Raw genomic sequence first — 21,630 nt, forward strand, 5'->3', positions numbered from 1 at the left:
ATAATTCAGTCAATTTTACCTGCGCCAAGCTTCTCTTCTTGTTGTCAGCTACAGTTAGGGTTGCAACTACATTTATGAATATATCGTATTTCAAAGATCATAACTTATATACGTGAAGGAGGGTACAAATGAATCTGAAAAAATACGGGGACGCATGATCACACCGTCCCACGTGCCTATCTTTACCCATTGTAATGTAATTTTTAGGCAGTGGAGGAACGCCATAGATATTTTTGGAAGCGGGGGAACTGCATCTTCTCACGTTCCCTTAACTTTTACCCCTGCGTGAAGTTACACAAAATGATCGTCGCATTTATCTTTCACTTATTCCACGAATAGAGGCAGCAGTCACATTTTAAAAGAAATCCTTTACGATATGCACATGCATAACCGTGGTAAATAACTCTTTTCATCTATTCTGACAGAAAATTGCACTAACTTTTACTGTGTCGTGTTTCAGTACTTCCGTTTTAGTATGTTCTAAAACTGGAACAGAGTTTAGAATAGCTTAAGTTACTTGATAAAATACCCTACCAAAGGTAAGTACGCAAACCATTCCGCTAGTCACAAAACCAAAGAAAAGTCGATGACTATATAAAGTAGCATTTTTTCCATACTTCATATGTCCTCACATCGTCACATGCCAATCTTGATTACAATGAAGTCAACCTTATGACGCGTGCAGATGGATGGTACCTTAATTAACAAAAGACAATTGCTATCTTAATTAAAGATGTTCTTAGTGGTTAGATAATCTGTTTACAAGTCAAGTTCCTTTGCAACTAAAGACTGTTTTTGAACAAAACAAATATCAGCTACAAACAAGAGGAATGTAATTAAAGTCAGGCAACTTCAAAGGATAAAAAACTGTCAACATCATTCACATTACTCATACCTGGCAACTTTGACGGGTAAATAGTATGTGTACACTTGATCATGGAAGAGATCCATTACGAAATGAGAAGAATCCAGGCACACAGATAAACACAATCACGAGAAAACACCAGACGCATCTGAGACATTACGTCACCTCCACAAAGCCAATGATTACAATGCTGCACTTAAATATCTTGACCAAACAAAGCAACTAACAACACTTTCTCATCAAGATCACACATAGACATCCGTAAACTACAAATGTCACACACAAAACTGTGCCTCTTTGGTTTACATTCTACAAGACCCACAGCATGTGTGTGTGTTTGTGTATGTGTGTGTACCAGCAGATGACGATACAAAGGAAATCAGTGGTATGAGTATAGAGATAGGAAGGGGGACAGTGGGTCTTGAGAAAATGAATTCAGAATCACTCCAAAAGGAGGACAAAACAAGGGGGCAGGTTCCTATACATAACTCTGCGAAGTAATTCCAAAGACTGTTGCCTTTCAAAAGAAGGGGTCGATTTGGGGTGAGGGTGCCTTATCCAAAAACTGTTTCAGGGTGGATGGAGTGAGAAGGGGAATATGGAAGTTGAATTGTGGATATAATCTTCTGCAAAAGAGAGAGAGAAAGAGAGAGAGAGAGAGATGAGAATGTCCGCGGAACAACCAAATGAGAAAATCGAGGGTTCATACAGAAGAAAAGAGCTGAGGGTTGATGAGGTAACATTTTAACGGCCTTCCAGAGATGTGCACCCGTCACACCGGCTGGGGCCACAAAATTCATCATGGACGCTTCGTCATCGCAAAGCTGACTCAGGCAGACGACGCATATACGCTAAATAGTCTAACAAACTTCGCCCCTTCTCACCCTATCCAGAAGGGAGACAATAATCTCCTTAGAATCCTACACAAACACTCTCCCTTTCTTGGCTCTTATAGTTAGTTAAGGTAATCAAATTGCCCTGAGGCATATAAAAATAGTATATTCTTTCAGAAAGATTACTATCCTAATGAAGAAACACAAACAGTACATGCATGACCTAGGAATCAACAACAAGCATCACGTTCTAAAATAGGCATTTTCCGATATAATTTCCTTTATAAATTTTGAACAACTTTGCTAATTATAAAATAAAGTAAGTGGCTTTTATTTAGGATTAGGATTACGAATTAGATTTCTGGGCTTTCGGCATCTATGGTCATATTAGCCCGTCTCTGTGATCACATTGCCCGGAGATTTGTGGAGGAAGAAAGCAATGGGGAAGGAAGGAAGCGGTCTGGGATCACTATGCGAGGTATTATCCCGGCATTTGCCTGGTGTGAATAAGGACAACTGGAAAACATCACCAGGGATCGCTGACCTGAAGAAGCTTTTACACTTTTTGACTGTGTGTCCCCACTGAGAATCGAACCTGGAACCGCTCACTACAAAGCCGAAAGCGATGCCTCTATTTACTATGTAGTTAAGAAAACCGGGCGTGTGACAGTTGGACAGAACACGTGTTGCTCTGGAGGTACTGTTGTCAAAGGCTCTCCAACAATAGAGTCAGCAGCTCTTCGAGTCAAACTTTTAATGTTTAACAAGTAATTCTACAATCGTCATAATACTGTATGATACAATAATGTGTAACATACGATTTTAAAATAATGACAAAACTAATAATACTTTGAATATTTGATAGCATTCCACTCTATGGACAGCATGTGGAGTAATATACTGAAAAAGACACAAACATGGACATTACGAAAAAGCTATAAAAAAAAAAGATTGGAGGTTTCTGAAATGTGGGTGTGGAGAAGAATGAAGAGTATTAGCGGGATGGAACGCAAGTGAATCGGGAAATGTTACAATATCAATAGGGGAAGGAAAAACAATTTCAGATACAACTGGAAAGAGGAAGGGAAACTGGTTAGGGCATTAAATAAAAACGAACTGTAGCCAGAGGGGCATTCTACAGTATAAAGTATGGTGATAGGCAAAAGAGGGAGGTGGCGAAAGAGGCGTTAATACTACACTGCTTGGCGAACAACCCTTCTTTTTATCGTGTTTACAGAACAAGCAACTACCTATCAGACGCCTGCTTTTTTAAACTGCACACCAGATGAAGTTTTGTACATTGGTATATAGATTAAGAAGCCAAATTTATTTCTATATGAACATCATCCACGCAAGAAAACAAATGAAACCTTCAGTTTACGTCCAGTGGTTACGCCCTGTAGATGAAAAAAATTGTTCACTTTGGAATTAGACGTTCTTTTTAACACGGAGCCTACACAACACACAGACTGCCACCCTGATGTGGGACCTAAACTACATTCAACCTGAATCCTTCGCATCGAATGTGGATACAGTAACTACTTATCCATGAAGAAGTCAAAGAGTCCCTTCGTATCAGTGTGCTTTAAACACGCGCGAGGAACACAGGATCGATTTCTGGTGAGAGTTCGCGTAGTTTTAGGCCCCACGTTAAGCTATAATCTTCGTGTTAAAAGTAACATTGAGCTCCAAATCAATCAGATCAACGAAGGGGTTCTGTAGGTTGAAGAAGCCAATGACTGAATTGATAAAATGAGGAAATGAAAGCAGATAATGGAATTTATACAATGTATGTGACAATCTTATACGGATATGGAGCGGACCAGGAACCTTTCACACTACAAGTATTAAATCAGTTATTTCCAACTAGTCGATGTATGACGTAAGAGTACGCTTTTACAATCTGAGAAAAGCACGGATATACAAGGAGGGGAGGGGTGACGTAGGAGAATTGAATAACGAAGTGTTGCCAGTGCACGGTTATTCATGGAACTAAAAGCAGTATTCCCGCGAAACCATCGACTTCGCTATCGCTATCATTGCTTGCATGGCACCACTGTTCTATCAACATCAGGTTTCCTAGCCACTCCTTAATCTTTCTGTAGTTTATTGAGAAGAGGAGCAGCGAACGTTGACGTCACAGAGCATTTATTTCGAAAATGATAACTCTAAACTCTGTCAAAGCTATGGTACCTGGGAGTTTCTAGTGTTCATTTTAGCTAAAGTGAGACTGCTCTTGTTATAAATTTTTCACAGTCGAATGCTAAAACTCAATCACAACGTGATGAATAGTCTGGTGTGTTACGATATGATGATAAGTCATAGTATCTGTCAGTGACTTATACAGGGTGGCTCATAATTATATATGTGATGTTTGACTGACAGTAGTATTTGTAATTGTAGACAAAAATATCGATATGGCAACACTGTGTAGCCTGAGAGTGGAGATAACGGTCACTGGACTTACAAGTAACAATTCCGAAGTGTAACACTCCGATTTTGATAAAATTTAGCAGGCAGATACTACACATGAAATAAACTTTCATTTTCTGCGGTAAAACGGTTTTAGGGGTCAAAAGCCCCAACCCAAAATTTTCAAATTTGACGCCCGAAAGGCAAAAAACAAGTGAACCGAAGTCAACGAAATTGTACACACATTTTGTAGACATAAAATGAGGGAATACGTGTTTCGTATTTTCCTGAAAAAAAAAAAAGTTTAGATGGGCACGGATCCCTCCAAAACGTTCATCACGAAATATCAAAAGTGCTAGTAACAGTATATCAGATGCGTGTAAAAGACAAGAAGAAGAATTGCAACGAAACTTTGTGTATGAACAATACGGAAAAAATAAACGAATACGGGTTTCTTATTATCTGCAGAAAAACGGTTTTAAGGGGCAAAAGCCCCATCCAAAAGTTTGAAAGTTGAGGTCCGAAAGGCCAGAGGAAGTGATCCGAAGTGAATGAAATTGTGCATGGATATTGTAGACATAAAATGAGGGAATACGGGTTTCTTATTTTCCTGCAAAAAAGAAAACCGTTTAGGTGGGACACAGACCTCTCCAAAACTTTGATCGTGAAATATCAAAAGTGCCAATAACAGTATGTCAGAAGTGCTTAAAGGACATGAAGAATTGGAACGACACATTGTGTAGGAACAATATGCAAAAAAATAAACGAATACGATTTTTTTTTATTTTCTACGGAAAAACGGTTTTAGAGAGGAAAACCCCCACCCAAAATTTTGAAATTTGAGGCCCAAAAAGCAAGAAGTGCATATTGAACGACATTGTGCACAGATATTGCAGACGTAAAATGAGATAATTGGGTTTCGTATTTTTCAGGAAAAAAGCGGTTGAGTGAGGCACGGACCTTCTAAACTGTTGATTACGAAATATCAAAAGTGCAAATAAGCATACGTCAGAAGTTCCTAAAGAATATGGAGAATTGCAACGAAACTTCGTATAGGGACAATTTGCATGAAACATGTTTTAATTTTTGCGGAAAAACAGTGTTGGGGCCTAGGCCCCACCCGAAAAAAACAGTAAATATTACCGTAATAGCGCAAGAAGGAGTGCATCGAAGCAAATGAAATTGTGTGTAGATATTATATAGACCCTATGTAAAATAAGGCCTTCGTGTTCCTCAAGTGTCCCTATCCGTTTTGCTTCAAATTTGGCACATCAATTGCAAACTGCAAATACATCGACACGTGTTTTGTTCATGCGGAAAAACATTGTAAGGGTTAAAGGTGCTTCCTAAAATACTATAAAATACTCTATACTGTTTGTGCTTGTAGTTGATCTGCCAAGTTTGAAGAAATCGGATGGAGACACTGGTGAAACACGAAAGGCTATATCTTACATATCCAATATTTCCATACAATTTAAATCGCTTCGGCCCACTCCTTCCGCCATTCAACGCCTCGGTCCACTCAACATTTTTTTCCTTTCAGGAAAATACGAAAAGCATATTCCCTCATCTTACCTCTACAATATTTGTGCACATTTCATTCACTTCAGTTCACTTCTTGTTGCCTTTCGGGGTCAAATTCCAAAATTTTGGACAGGGGCTTTTGCCCCCAAAAACCGTTTTCCCCCGAAAATAAAAAAACGTATTTGTTTATTTTTTGCCTATTGTTCATACACAAAGTTTCGTTGCAATTCATGTCATTTACACACATCTGATATACTGTTACTTGCACTTTTGATATTTCGTGATGAAAGGTTTGGAGGGGTCCGTGCTCCACTCTACCGTTTTTTCCAGGAAAATACGAAATCTGTATTCCCTCATTTTATGTCTACATTTCTATGTACAAAATTTCATTCACTTTGGTTCACTTCTTCTTGTCTTTCGGGCCTCAACTTTCAAAATTTTGGTTGGAAGCTTTTGCCCCCTAAAACAGTTTTTCCGCAGAAAATAAAAAACACGTATTAGATTAGTTTGTGTGTTGTATCTACCTGTCAAATTTTATCAAAATCGGAGTGTTACACTTCGGAAGTGTTACTTGTTAGAACCGTTAACTATACCACTGACAGGTGCTTGGGGTCTCGGGCTCCCGCCAAGTGAAATTTGTGGTGGACAAACACCGTGTGTGGGGTTTTTTTAGGGGTTCTCCCATTTCCTCCCACTTTCTTCATTCCACCATTTCATTCATCTCTCATCATCACCGTCTCCTTTAGCCTAACCGGCATAAACGTGGGACGTAAAACTTAAAGATATACCAGTGAGAGCATGGCTGAACGAAACATTTCTCGTACCGCTGAATCGGTCCACGTGGGTACGTGGAATGGCCAGCTCGGTCTCCCGATTTAAAACCACCTGATTGTTTTTTTTTTTTAATGCACTGTTTTAAAGGATAAAGTCTATCAATATCACATACGCAATTTGGCTGAAGTACGGGAAGTTATCACAGAAGAGTTGCACAGGATATCAGTCTGAGTCTGTCAAACTGCTTGTGACAACGTTGCTCTTTGTCTCCAAGCATGTATCGATTTGGACGGTGTGCATTGGTGGACCATCCATAAAGGTATTAGAATTATGTGTTTATGTTCAAGTTATGTTGCTAGTTTCTTTACACCAGTCTTTGAAACGTCATATACATAATTATAAGCCATCCTTTATACCCAGCCTCATTTACATTAAAGATAGTCATTCAATCATTCCTGCTGGCTTAACGACTAGCCTGCGCATCTCTTGGCACACGATGGAACACATTACGGTCACATTAAAGATAGTCATTCAATCATTCCTGCTGGCTTAACGACTAGCCCGCGAATCTCTTGGCACACATTACGATTGAACACATTACGGTCGTTTGGATTCTACACTAAACTGCGGGTGAACGTCTCATATAGCTTCGGCGCCGAAAAAGAACGCAAAACTCCAACAAAGAAATATGCCTATTGATAAGTATGCTTCACATGAAGTTCAAGAATTTTTTCAACAATCAATACGATAAAGCAGTACAAGGGTTATGCTTCACAACGGATAAGGTCACCAATTCGAATACTGAGTACATTAGGGGCACTGTCCATTCAATAAATCGAACACTGAGTATATTAAGGGGTATTATCGTTTCAGTAATTCGAACACTGATTTCACGGAATACTCTGTTTCCAGGTAGTTAAATAAAATAATAAACTCTAAAATATAGCCAAGAAAATTAAATGAAACAATCCAATTTAAAACTCCACGATTATGCTCGTTATGCTAAGAACGACGGATAATTAAGACAAATGAATGATGATGGAAGAGTTACTGGAGTGATAAAGTAGGAGGGGCAGCGGTGCTCAGTGGTAGAGCGTTCACCTCTGGTGCATGGGGTGCCTGGTTCAATCCCACCTCGCGCCGAGGACCTTTGTGAAATGAAAATGAAATGAAATGAAATCTATGAGTTCTACGTCTCACAGTTATGCCGGTTAGGCTAAAGAAGACGATGATGATGAATAATGAATGAAAGGGTGGAATGAAGGAAGTGGGAGGAAACGGGAGAACCCCGAGGAAACCCACGCACACGGTGTTTGCCCACCACAAAGTTCACTTGGCGGGGGCTGGGATCGAACCCGGGACCCCAAACACCAGAGGTGAACGCTCTACGAGGATCTTTGTGGTGGACAAACACCATGTGCGTGGGTTCTCCCGTTTCTTCCCATCTTCTTCATTCCACCATTTCATTCATTTATCATAGTCACCGTCTCTAGCCTACGTGGCACAATCGTGGGACATAAAACTTAAAGATTTCATTTCATTTTTGATAAAGTGGGAAGAAACGGATGTACTCTGAGAAAACCAACGAACACGATATTGTCCACCATAAACTTACTTGGTCGAGATCGAACCAGGAACCAGAGGTAAGCGCTCTACCACTGAGCCACGATGCTCTCCTAAAAGACAGTGTAGAGAATCACGCAAAACTTGCATTTAAAAATGAATCTACGCTGGTAGTTGAAGCGGCCAGTAATAATCCTTGTAAATCATGGAATAAAAAACAATACTATGGACTTTAAATACCCTCTGATAACTCAAGTACGTGAGATTTTAACCAAATCTTTTTAATCTTAAAAACATTTGTAACTTTACTTTGTATCCTGAAAAATATCTAACCTCAGCCCATGTACTGCATTTATAAGAATGGTATGTGGATGCCCACAACAAAAGTCACCGTTACCGTGAAGGTGTTAACGGATTTACTCCATCAATGAACTCAGTCTAGATAACTGCGGTAAGAAAAGCTACATATCACTATAATAGGCAACCAGCAATGTTTTGTTGCAGTTCAGGTTGCATAGAAGCTAGGGAATGTTAGATTTTAAACGGGAATATGGATATCCACCATGAAAGTCACACTTGTGCGTAAAGATGTTGACGGATTGATTCCGTTAGCCAATTCGGTCGAGATAATCGGTCGAGCTGTTCTACCGCTAAAATCAGAATCCGAAATTTCGCTTTCGTTCAGAAGTACAGGCTTGCGAGTTTCGGTACCTCTAGTGCGTATCTTAATGTTTTCAAGGAAGGATATCAAGCAAAAGAACTTGCTACAATGATCGTCTTAAACGACAAGTTATACGATTTGCCTATGACACTAGTTGTGGCTTACAGACGCGCAATTTATGACATTCTATATAAAAATCAAAAGTGCACCCTATAGACGCACAATGTATAAAATTACATATAAAATCAACGATGTGTCATACACACGCACAGTTTTCGAAATTTTATGCAAACAACAAAATTACAGCTTATAGACGTTCAATTTATAAAATTACATATAAAATTAAAGATGCGGCCTATACACGCTCTATTTGTGGAATTTTATGCAGAAATCAAAGGTACGAGAGAACAAGGTACTACAGCAAAACGTAAAAAGATAGGCCTATGTTGTTACTCAATAATGAACATAGGGGGCACGGTGGCTTAGTGGTAGAGTGCTTACCTCTGGTGTGTGGGATCCCTGGTTTGACCCCCGGCCAAGTAAATTTGCGGTGAACAATAACGTGTCCGTGGGTTTTCTCGGGGTACTCCCGTTTCCTCCAACTTTCTCATTCCATCATCGCTCATTTGATTTAATGATCATTTCCCTAAACCTCACAAGCATAAACGTGGGACGTTAAACTCGAAGATATCATTTTCCTTTCAATAATGACCATATTTTCGTATCCCGGCAGAAATTTATGTATTATTACGGGCCAGAACGTTCCTTTTCACGGGTTCTTCCAGATCCGGACACGGATATTTTCTTTTATCACAATATTTTCGTAACCTCTTCATGAAGGACAAATTATTCTTTGTTCACATGTATTTAGCACAGGCTATACTATCTGCAGTGTGAAATAAATAAATAAATAAATAAGTAAATAATAAACTTGTGATACGGTACTGTAGACACTAACAAATTTCGAAACAGAGAGTAATGTCGGCTGGATATACATATGTATACTGCGGACCACTACTGCAGATTTTTATCCAGTAAGAAATTCAAATACAGTCATGAACCATGATTGGTGATTTCTATCTACATTTTGAATATTTACATGTAATTATGGGGTTACAAGTTCTTATTGCGTTACGTTTTACTTGTGGTACAGTAACTACATATCGGCATGTTGCAGGGATGTTAAGAGTAAACAAAAAAATTACCACACACAAGTATATTGTAATATCTTACACATAGTCTACATTTGTAAACAGCAACACGTGCTTTTTATTTATAAACATAATCATCTGCTCTTTTACTATAGCTATTACAAGAAACAGACGACAGAAATCTTCATCATGACCAGGTCATATGACATAAGAGGAACACTAGCGCCAGTGATGTCAAGAAGAGGGTATAAAACACCATATAAAGTTTCCATCGACATCAGTTTTGGCTAGTCAAATTCCCTCTCCTAGCTTGCCTAGAGCTATGAAACTTCCTGCACACCCAGCTTGCCTGAAACTCTATGGAAAGTCAACCATTTTCTTAGCTTCCCTAGAGCTTTAAAAAGTTTTTAACCGCAACCACCTAGCTTGCCTAGAGCTCTGCGATTTTCCTGCTCGCTTAGCTTACCTGGAGCTCTGCGGGATACCAACCTCTCTATGCTTGCCTGGAGCATTGAAAACTGCTAAACTACTTCTACTTAGCTTGCCTGCTGCTCTGTGGGAAATTTTCCCTTAGCTGCCTAAGCCTAGGAACACCTATTTATCAAAACTATAACAAGAACTTTGTATTAGTCTTAGGACTACACTTACGATTTTGTAATATACTGTATTAGCAAATTTTTATAGTAAAAAGTTGTATAAAAAAAAAAGTGTACTACATTGCTGTACCTAGAACCTTAACACGGTAATTTTACATTATTCTGCAGTACATATCCAAATAAGCACATCATCATTGATTTTTTTTTTTTTTTTTTTTTTTTGACAGACTGTACTGTTCCTTCAATAATACAACCATGAGTACATTATTTCGATATTAACTAGTTTTTATGTTTATAAGTAGTGGATGTACTGTATACAATATAATTACTGCATGAGCTATGAGTAATTAAATTTGCATAACGAGGGAATTCAATTACTTTTCGAAGGTGCGGTGAACTATTATTATTTAGGATCGTATAGCGTCAGTGGATATAGTTCTTTAAAATAAAGAGGAAATTTGCATTCAGTGGCATTGGAATGATGCAGGGATGCGCCCCCAGGAGTTCCACCGGATCCAGACCCTCCCAAAGAAAAAAACTTCCTAACTTTTCTCAATAAATCTATACTTGTTGAACAAGGAATTGATTGATATAGCATGAAAATTTGATCTTACACTTCATCCGTACTCTTTCTCTTATAAAAACTATCTAGTTCTATCATTTTTTTCCTGAAGATATACGTGGAAGTATTTTACAATTACTTATCGTCCTCTCGGATGCAAAATAATACCCGTTCAATACTATATAGATGTAGTAGCCTTTAATATTGGACCGCCCCCCCTCCCTTGAAGCTTGGAACCCTCCCAACAAGAATTTCTGGGTGCGCACCTTGAACGATGTGACGGTGCATTCAGGTGGACGTACCTTACAATAACGATCATCTGTCTATTGAAATGTACGGAGAACTTCCATTCTAAAAACACAGATGTTAAAGTAAAATGCATGTCTGTAGAGGAAATTTAATTCATTAGCCCTGTAAACACGAGATAGATTGAGTGAGTGAAGCTTCTTGGATAGGCTTGAAGAGCGTGCCTTTGTTTTCTTTATTTAATTAGATCCCACAGGGTAGTTGTTGAATGGGGGGAAAAGAAACATTGATGAAAAATGAAGCTTTTAATGCGATCGGAAAGATTGGGAAAAACGTTTTCGTTTAACGCCTGTGTTGATCTAGGTGGGAGCGAAGGTATCGAATGACTCCCTCCTCTAAACGGGCAATAAAATCTGCATATTGATCTCTCTTCTTTTGTGAGTGGACTACCCTCCTCCCGTTTCCTAACGCATTATTCCTCGTCCTCACTCTGTTTACCTCCCCTTTCATCTCTGTAGGTGTCTTACAATTTCTTTCTTTCTTTTTTTTTTTATACTGTCACCCTAGTTGTTCAATGTGACGTCATGGAACAAACATTCCATTACACCACTATTTCGTAAGTTTGGCTCTGAATTGTGACTATTATGCGCTTATACAGTGAATCATCTCAATAACCGACACCGGATGAGACATGATTATTTGTTTGTAAATGGGAGATTTGTTATAGAAAGGTTATGCAAATTTAATTACTCATAGCTCATGCAGTAATTATATTGTATACAGTACATCCACTACTTATAAACATAAAAACTAGTTAATATCGAAATAATGTACTCATGGTTGTATTATTGAAGGAACAGTACCGTCTGTCCAAAAAATAAATAAATAAATAAATAAATAAATAAAATAAATAAATAAATCAAAGATGATGTGCTTATATGGGCATGTACTGCAGAATAATGTAAAATTACCGTGTTAAGGTTCTAGGTACAGCAATGTAGCACACTTTTTTTTTTTTTTACAACTTTTTACTATAAAAATTTGCTAATACAATATATTACAAAGTCGTAAGTGTAGTCCTAAGACTAATACAAAGTTCTTGCTATAGTTTTGATAAATAGGTGTTCCTAGGCTTAGGCAGCTAAGGGAAAATTTCCCACAGAGCAGCAGGCAAGCTAAGTAGAAGTAGTTTAGCAGTTTTCAATGCTCCAGGCAAGCATAGAGAGGTTGTTAGCGTCCTACCCTTTAGTGCGGACGACCCGTGTTGGACTCCCGGAAGGAATTCATGTTGTTCGGATCTCACGTCTCACAGACTCAGAGCTGAAAGAGATACTCAATTCCAACCAATAAGGGCGCCGATACTGGGGGCCCAGGCTCCTCCAAAGCTCATGTGGGCCCCCTATTGTAATTATCAATATACAATATTTAGCATAATTCGACTGCAATTTGTCTTAAAATCCTCATATATATACCTTCTGCATCTGAATGCTCCCCCCCCCCTAAAATTTACAGAGAAATCGGCGCCCTTGACCAACCAACCAAAATATTAATTCTGGTTACGATACTGGAAAGTAGCATATGTACTCAAAATCTTATGCCACTACTTTCATATATTATACTTTCATTTTCTCGAAATCCGATAGGACATAATTGGCAATGTTTTTCACTAAGTATTGCTAACTTTAGCTATTAATAGCAGAATAACCGTTGTTCGCACAGGGAGAATACATTTCATTTTGGACATAAATGGCTGAATTTGGATTTAAAAGGCATCGGAAGTGTCACTGTTCATATTAGCGACCCTGAAAACTATGGATTCGACACTAATCGGTCATTTTCGATTATTTTTATATATAGACCCTATCCCGCTCAGTAGCTTGTTACAAACAAGTAAAGCAAGGTCATAATTATGTATTCATAACACGTAGCAAGCTGCTTTACTTTTCTGCATGTTAAAATCAAACTTGACATTGATGAATAGCTTTGAATTATATATTCCGTGGAGATGTTGTACATAATAATTGTTTTTACGGGCGGTCTTTTTTATAGTATGACAGTTTGAAGAATGGATACAACTTTTTTCCGGTGAAAAGAAATGTTAATTGGACAAGCAGAATACAGAAAAAACCTTTCGGAAATAAAATATGCAGATCACACACGTAGAACAAGGTAATTCATTAATATGCAGCACATGTAACGCGGCAGCTGCTGGAGAATTTTCTAGAAATTTGGATCGTTGGAATGAGTGAAAGAAAGTACTAGAAACTTCCAGATCTCTTTTTTTTTTTTATTATTGTTGGAATAGGGGAAAGAACACACTCGAAACTTCTGGAAAGGTTTCTTGTAGTATACTTGTTCATTTTTTTATATGGGAAAGGGACATATTGTAATTGTCTGGAGTATAAGGGGACGGAACTGTTTGGTTTTAATCGGGAATTGATTGCGGATTTTCCGGCATTGAAAATGATATGACTCGGTGTACTTTTATGGAATTATAACGTGACTAATATATAGTATAATGTAATATGGAGGGTACAGGGAATCAACATTAATGATTGCACCGGGACTCGAATGAGTATTCTCCCACGTGGAGAACCGTACGCTAAATTTTATGCTTGCAATGTGAACTTGTTACTTATATATAGCTATGATTTGTGTATGACATAACAGGTATATATAAATTATATTGTACAGAAAGTTAGCAGAATGCGCTCCCGGGAATCGAACCAAGGCTTGTCCACGTGAAAAGCCGTACGACAAACATTTTGCTTAGCAGATGTTGTTACTTATATGTAGCTATGAATTGTGTAAGACGTATAACTGGTATTTAGAAAGTATATAGTAAGAATTATTATTATTATTATTGTAAACTGTTGTGTATTGTTTCATAAACGCTAGTGTAACAATGAGGTTATATGGCGACAGAACGTTTAACGTTACCGTAGATTGAACTTAAGGGTTTTTCATGTTGAAAGCTAAGGCAAAAGAGACCCGAGATTGTTTGAACATATTACCCAGGATGAAATGTAGTAGTGAAGTTAAAAGCGAAACTTTAAACTTATATTTTGTAATTGGAAATCGTAATACAGCAAATAATTAAATTTTAATTCTTTTATTGTTTTTAGGTGGTGAAGGAAATAAAAATCTTAATAGAAACACTGGAGAACAAACATTATTTTCCTGAATTGTTTGTTGTTGAAATATAGCGGAGTTTTTTTTTTTTTTTTTTTTTTTTTAGTGAAAAGGAGTTATAGATTGGTGTTAAAATATGGATTTACTAAAACCGTTGGATCTTAGTTGTATGAAATATCGAAATATTGGATAATGTGTGATATGAATATTGAATACTGAAATATCGACATAAAAGTTATTATAAGTTTTTTACATCCAACGAATATACTGGCTAGACTAAATGAGACGGTGATGATGAGTAATGAATGAATATGGTGGAATGAAGAAAGTGGGAAGAAGCATGAGAACCACGACAAAAACCCACGCACATAGTGTTTGTGCACCAAAAAGCTAACTTGAAACAAGCTGGGATCGAACCAAGGACCCCATGCACCAGAGGTGAACACTGTATTGCGTACCCACCATAGCTTTTTCTATGTATTATATTTGGATGAATAAAAGTACGCATGTATAAGTTGGTGGAACGAGAATGTAGGCGGAAACGGGAGAACTTCACACACAATGTTTAAACTAGAAATACACTTTGATTGAGGGAAAGCATTTTGTTTTAGAAGTGACTTATTTTTATGATCAGCGCTATTTAATGTTTATGAACGAGGAAAGAAACTTACTGTAGCAGTTATTGGAGAATTATTCTTTTGAAACTCTTTATACAAAATTAGGTGTTTATATAACTTCATACATACTAGTAAAGGAGATATATGATGTACGTTAGGGACAATTTTGACATTATTTAAACAGTGTAGGTAACGACTCTTAAGGCAATACAAGAGACGGACAATTATTTGACAGCGCAAATTAGTTTTATATGCAGATGGAAACAATTGCTTTAAATAAGAGATAGCACTTTGAACGTATAGTTTGGTTAAAATTGCTTTACTTTAGAACTCATAACATTAGGTACAAGGTAACCAACACCATTGGCGATAACTATTAGCAGGACTGTGAGCGATGGGAATTAGCGTGTTGGAGAGACAGATACATTTTGCATACATAATAATAATGAGTATGAATATTTGACTTTGGCACCTAGAAGATTATGCAATCAACATTTTTATAAATGTTTTGACGGTTGCATATAATATTTACAGACAGTCTGATACGATTTTGTATTTTATTTGAAGTGTGATTAATGTTTGTTTGAATTAAAAAGGGTGTTTTATTTATAGGTCTTGTTTGTAAGTTAGAAAAACAAGAAAATATTTTTGTAATGGTGTTATAGTCGCTAGAAACGAAATAATTTAATACCTTCTATTACAGGTAGTAGCTAACATGTCCTTTTTTACAGTTGAAATAGATATCTGACAATTTAAACTTTAATAAAAACTAGTTTGAATTTCGACAATTTAAACTTTATTATAATTGTTACAAATGCATAAGAAAATAGTATTTTAATGTTTTAGTTGTCTGCATATACAGTGCAGATATATTTGTGAGTGAATACATGACATACAGTTATAACATACCAGAAGTGATGTACTCCCGAAATTAGATCTTCCTAAACCTTAAAGAGATTATATTGTGCAGTTTTCACTTATTGAGTTAAATTTGGTAATTTAAGACGAACTGTGGTTTTGCTTTTACCCACTGCAGTTGTATTGGATTGAAATATTGAACTTACTATATCTGGATTTTTAATTACTGTTTTACTGGTTCTGTATGGTTGCGAAACATGGTCACTTACTCTGAGGGAAGAACATAGACTGAAAGTATTTGAGAACAGGATCCTGAGAAGAATATTCGGACCCAAGAGGAACGGGGATGGGGAATGGCGGAAACTGCATAACGAGGAACTACATAATTTATATGGTCTACCCAACATTGTTAGAGTCGTCAAGTTTAGGAGGCTTAGGGGGCAGGACATGTAGCTAGAATGGAAGAAAGTAGAAAACGCTTTCAAAGTCTTGACTGGAAGACCCATAGGAAAACGACCATTAGGAAGACGTAGGCGCAGATGGGAGGATAATATTAAGATGGATCTCGCAGAGATAGGAATACAAAGTAGAAACTGGATGCAATTAGCTAAGGATAGAAATCAGTGGAGAGCTTTTGTGAACGCGGCACTGAACCTGCGGGTTCCATAGGCGATAGAGTTAGTTAGTTTACTGGTTTTATGAATGATTTGGGAGGGCTGTTGTTTAAATTGGAATTTGAACCATTACTAATGCTTGTAACGAGAAACTATATATATCTATTGGGAAGTGTGGACTTTCTTTTACGCAGATGAGAAGTAGCCTGTGTGTAAGACAGCAATACGAAAACAAATATTTGCACAACGAATTGAATTACTATTGCTTACAACAAGATTTATTTTAACTGTACCTGGGACTTTTGATTGATAAATAAATTAGTAAATTATATTTTAAGCGGTGTTGAGATTTATTTTGTATTAGGTTATCGACTACTGTTTGGATTATTTTTAATTTATGTTTTATATAACAACAAGGTTATAAAGAACAATATAACAGTAATATGGGTTTTTGAACCACAATAGGGATAACTTTAATGCAGTTGCTGTGTACATGAACTGTTATGGAACATTAATCACTTAGTATATAGCATTTTTATATTATTGTAACTGCAAGAGAACTGTATTATAAGACTACCTAACACATGTAAATAATAGTTAGAGCTAAAATACTGAGTTACTGGCAACTGAATTGTCAGTGAGAGTAATGTATTTTAAAGAAATAAACTGATATTAGAAAAAATAATCTTAGTTGTTTGTATGCTATATGAAGAAACTAGTGTTTAAGAAACAGTGCATTAAAAGAAAAAATAATTGTTTTCGAAGAATATGGTAGGAAACTGAAAATATTTATACTTTGTTTTAGATTTTTTAGAGACATTACCAACGTAAGTAAATGATGAACTATTGTCGATTGAACGGGAATCACTGAGGTTGATACCTTGTGTTTAGTTTATAATATGAAGACTTTAACATTCTTGTTTACAGTTACTTTTAAATGAAAACAACATATAATCTTGTATGCAGAATGGATTGAATTAAGTGCATACTTACGCGAGGGATTCATTGGATGCGGACCACATTTAAAACTCTATAACCCAACAAACATTTCAACACTTTCTTAAGAGAATTATGGTTGCAGTAGGAGAGAAATGTGTGATATATTGTAGAAAACTCGATGTTACAGTACCCTTGTACTCTTTATGTCTTATAAAAAGAAGTTAGTGTACTCTTTTGCTGAGGACAATATTGTAAAATTACGTGTCGTTTTATTGCAACTAGAATAATGTTACTTCAATAATGCTTAAACGCAGTCACTGTTAGTGCAGAATCCACCCTCCAACAATTTTCAGGATGTGCAGACCCTTACTTGGTATATGATTTTAAAAAGAATAAACTGGGGGAGGGCACGGTGACTTAGTGGTAGAAGAGATTTTGATGTTTGTGATTTAAAAACCGAGCAAGTGAACTTTGTGGTGGACAACATTTCTTTTCTCCTGGTACTCCCATTTCCTACATTTATTTATTGGCTTAAATAGCTTATCCGATCTTTCTCTCTTGTAATAGAATCATTGCAAGGCTATGATCATACCTTATAATTATTATTAAATAATCCTTATTGAAGGTTTAATTTACTTCATGATTTCTTTGGAATAATAAAATTTTTTTTGCTTGAGATGGATTGTTTTCTCAGGGAGGAAATGTTAGAATCATGAGAACTTGCTTACATGCTGTGTGCCAAACATAATAAGCCCTTGGCGGGCTAAGATCGAACCATGGACCCATCACGCGCCAGAGGTGAACGATTTGAAGGCGATGAAGAATATTTTATAATCCCACAGTAGTATTAATAATTGTTTGAGATTCTTAGTATACTATGTGATACACAGGTTACACGAATTTCATTTTGTTCTTTTGAACTAATGTTTAAGAGGACCAGAAGGATAGATTTCAAGAACCACCTATGGTTCAAGGATTACAGTTTTAATTTTACAGCTTTATACACATGCATTCAAAATTATATGGCCATTAGATGGTTGTATAAGATTCTTGTTGGACTTGATTTGATTTGAGTTTAACGTCTCTTTTCATCAGCGAAGCTATATGAGACGTGGACCTACTGATTAACGTGGAATCCGAACCACATGAGCTCCCGCCGGGAATCGAACCTGGGTAGACTTTTGTTGGAATAAATGTTTTCGCTGGAACCTTTTTTAAAATTTAATGTAAAACTTTAAACATAATGAAGAAAATAAGAACATACTGAGGTGAAATAAACTTGAAAACTCCCACCGTGCAAAAGAATTAAGGAAAACAGCCTCTGTTTTCAAGCTGAGACTATCCATGGTTGAGATTGACCACCAAATATAACGATTATTTTTCTCAGATGATGAGTTTGTATGCTTATGCCAGTAGCTAAAACTGGAAAAGTGAACCAGGTAGTGTTTGCAAAATGTATCTCCTCACGTCCAAGTCTATCAATTCGCTGACGACACAGCATTTCTAACAACGGCTCGTACTATCCAACGTATCAACAGACTAATGCAGCCAGCCATCAACACATTGTCCACTGGTGTGACTTAATCTCAGAACATGTGCAATTGTGATGGACAAAAATTCCATGGGTAGTGGGGCTGGTGGACAACAACAACTTCACGAAACATCTGTTGGTATTAAAATTAACGATACATGAACTTTCAAAAGACGAAATGTTTCTTTATCTGGACTGTTAATACTTTTTTGAAATTTCATCGGAACAAGCATTCAACTTAAACTATAATAAACGAACGAACTATATAGTTGCATTATAGGAGGGCGATACAGGTGTGGATGAAAAGTTTATGTATTGATTTTTGAATACGAGTTGTGTGCGAGTAATTCAATTTTATTTAACTTTTAATATTGGAGATTATTTTATACGACCATTTAATATTTTATTATTTCTTATACATATTCGGTTTCATCATTTGTCCATTGTAATGTTAGTAGAAAAAATGTTTTATTTAACAACATGAGCACGAAAACCTACAAGAAAAATATTAGACAACATTCATAATTATCACTGTACGGAATACTTTTTTAAATGGAAACAGTTTGATCCATTGGTAGAGTGCACCCATCTGGAACGAAGATCCCTAGTTCAATCCCAAGACCGTGACAATTTGTGATGGACAACACCCTGTGGATATTCTCGGGGTTCTCCATTTCCTACCACTTTCTTCATATTCAACATTTTTACAATCATTAACCATTCAACGTTGCCTACTTGTAAAATGTCTCGAGTAGATGAGTATATAAGACTCATGCCAGAACAAAATGTTTTCTCTTTGCTCTCAAGCCAGAAAAAAAGCAGAAACTCATATCTACTTGGCAGAAAAAAGTGTTTTCGATTTGCTCTCAAGCCAGAAAAGAAGAAACTCGTATCCACGAAGTGAAATTTGGCGAGTAGCAACTCGAGAAATTTCACTTCGTGGATACGAGTTTCTTCTTTTCTGGCTTGAGAGCAAATCGAAAACACTTTTTTCTGCCAAGTAGATATGAGTTTCTGCTTTTTTTCTGGCTTGAGAGCAAAGAGAAAACATTTTGTTCTGGCATGAGTCTTATATACTCATCTACTCGAGACATTTTACAAGTAGGCAACGTTGAATGGTTAATGATTGTAAAAATGTTGAATATGAAGAAAGTGGTAGGAAATGGAGAACCCCGAGAATATCCACAGGGTGTTGTCCATCACAAATTGTCACGGTCTTGGGATTGAACTAGGGATCTTCGTTCCAGATGGGTGCACTCTACCAATGGATCAAACTGTTTCCATTTAAAAAAGTATTCCGTACAGTGATAATTATGAATGTTGTCTAATATTTTTCTTGTAGGTTTTCGTGCTCATGTTGTTAAATAAAACATTTTTTCTACTAACATTACAATGGACAAATGATGAAACCGAATATGTATAAGAAATAATAAAATATTAAATGGTCGTATAAAATAATCTCCAATATTAAAAGTTAAATAAAATTGAATTACTCGCACACAACTCGTATTCAAAAATCAATACATAAACTTTTCATCCACACCTGTATCGCCCTCCTATAATGCAACTATATAGTTCGTTCGTTTATTATAGTTTAAGTTGAATGCTTGTTCCGATGAAATTTCAAAAAAGTATTAACAGTCCAGATAAAGAAACATTTCGTCTTTTGAAAGTTCATGTATCGTTAATTTTAATACCAACAGATGTTTCGTGAAGTTGTTGTTGTCCACCAGCCCCACTACCCATGGAATTTTTGTCCATCACAATTGCACATGTTCTGAGATTAAGTCACACCAGTGGACAATGTGTTGATGGCTGGCTGCATTAGTCTGTTGATACGTTGGATAGTACGAGCCGTTGTTAGAAATGCTGTGTCGTCAGCGAATTGATAGACTTGGACGTGAGGAGATACATTTTGCAAACACTACCTGGTTCACTTTTCCAGTTTTAGCTACTGGCATAAGCATACAAACTCATCATCTGAGAAAAATAATCGTTATATTTGGTGGTCAATCTCAACCATGGATAGTCTCAGCTTGAAAACAGAGGCTGTTTTCCTTAATTCTTTTGCACGGTGGGAGTTTTCAAGTTTATTTCACCTCAGTATGTTCTTATTTTCTTCATTATGTTTAAAGTTTTACATTAAATTTTAAAAAAGGTTCCAGCGAAAACATTTATTCCAACAAAAGTCTACCCAGGTTCGATTCCCGGCGGGAGCTCATGTGGTTCGGATTCCACGTTAATCAGTAGGTCCACGTCTCATATAGCTTCGCTGATGAAAAGAGACGTTAAACTCAAATCAAATCAAGTCCAACAAGAATCTTATACAACCATCTAATGGCCATATAATTTTGAATGCATGTGTATAAAGCTGTAAAATTAAAACTGTAATCCTTGAACCATAGGTGGTTCTTGAAATCTATCCTTCTGGTCCTCTTAAACATTAGTTCAAAAGAACAAAATGAAATTCGTGTAACCTGTGTATCACATAGTATACTAAGAATCTCAAACAATTATTAATACTACTGTGGGATTATAAAATATTCTTCATCGCCTTCAAATCGTTCACCTCTGGCGCGTGATGGGTCCATGGTTCGATCTTAGCCCGCCAAGGGCTTATTATGTTTGGCACACAGCATGTAAGCAAGTTCTCATGATTCTAACATTTCCTCCCTGAGAAAACAATCCATCTCAAGCAAAAAAAATTTTATTATTCCAAAGAAATCATGAAGTAAATTAAACCTTCAATAAG

General features: G+C 36.7%; 1 protein-coding gene across 2 annotated transcripts in view; it reads right to left on the reverse strand.

Annotated features, from left to right (window-relative positions):
- The window catches only part of LOC145673369 (uncharacterized), a 695,073-nt gene that overhangs the window by 608,339 nt on the left and 65,104 nt on the right, over nt 1-21,630 (reverse strand). Inside the window, exon 1 of one of the 2 annotated variants that reach the window (XM_081743011.1) lies at nt 896-1,158. The exons of the other annotated variant lie outside the window; for it this stretch is intronic. Within the exon in view, the coding sequence (XP_081599137.1) occupies nt 896-951 (56 nt within the window). The 5' untranslated portion in view covers nt 952-1,158. Of the gene's footprint in view, nt 1-895; nt 1,159-21,630 lie in introns of those variants that run through there. 2 annotated transcript variants of the gene reach the window in all.

This window comes from Thermobia domestica, chromosome 16 (assembly GCF_964235325.1).
Source record: "Thermobia domestica chromosome 16, izTheDome1.hap1.1, whole genome shotgun sequence".
Classification (NCBI taxonomy): Eukaryota; Metazoa; Arthropoda; class Insecta; order Zygentoma; family Lepismatidae; genus Thermobia; species Thermobia domestica.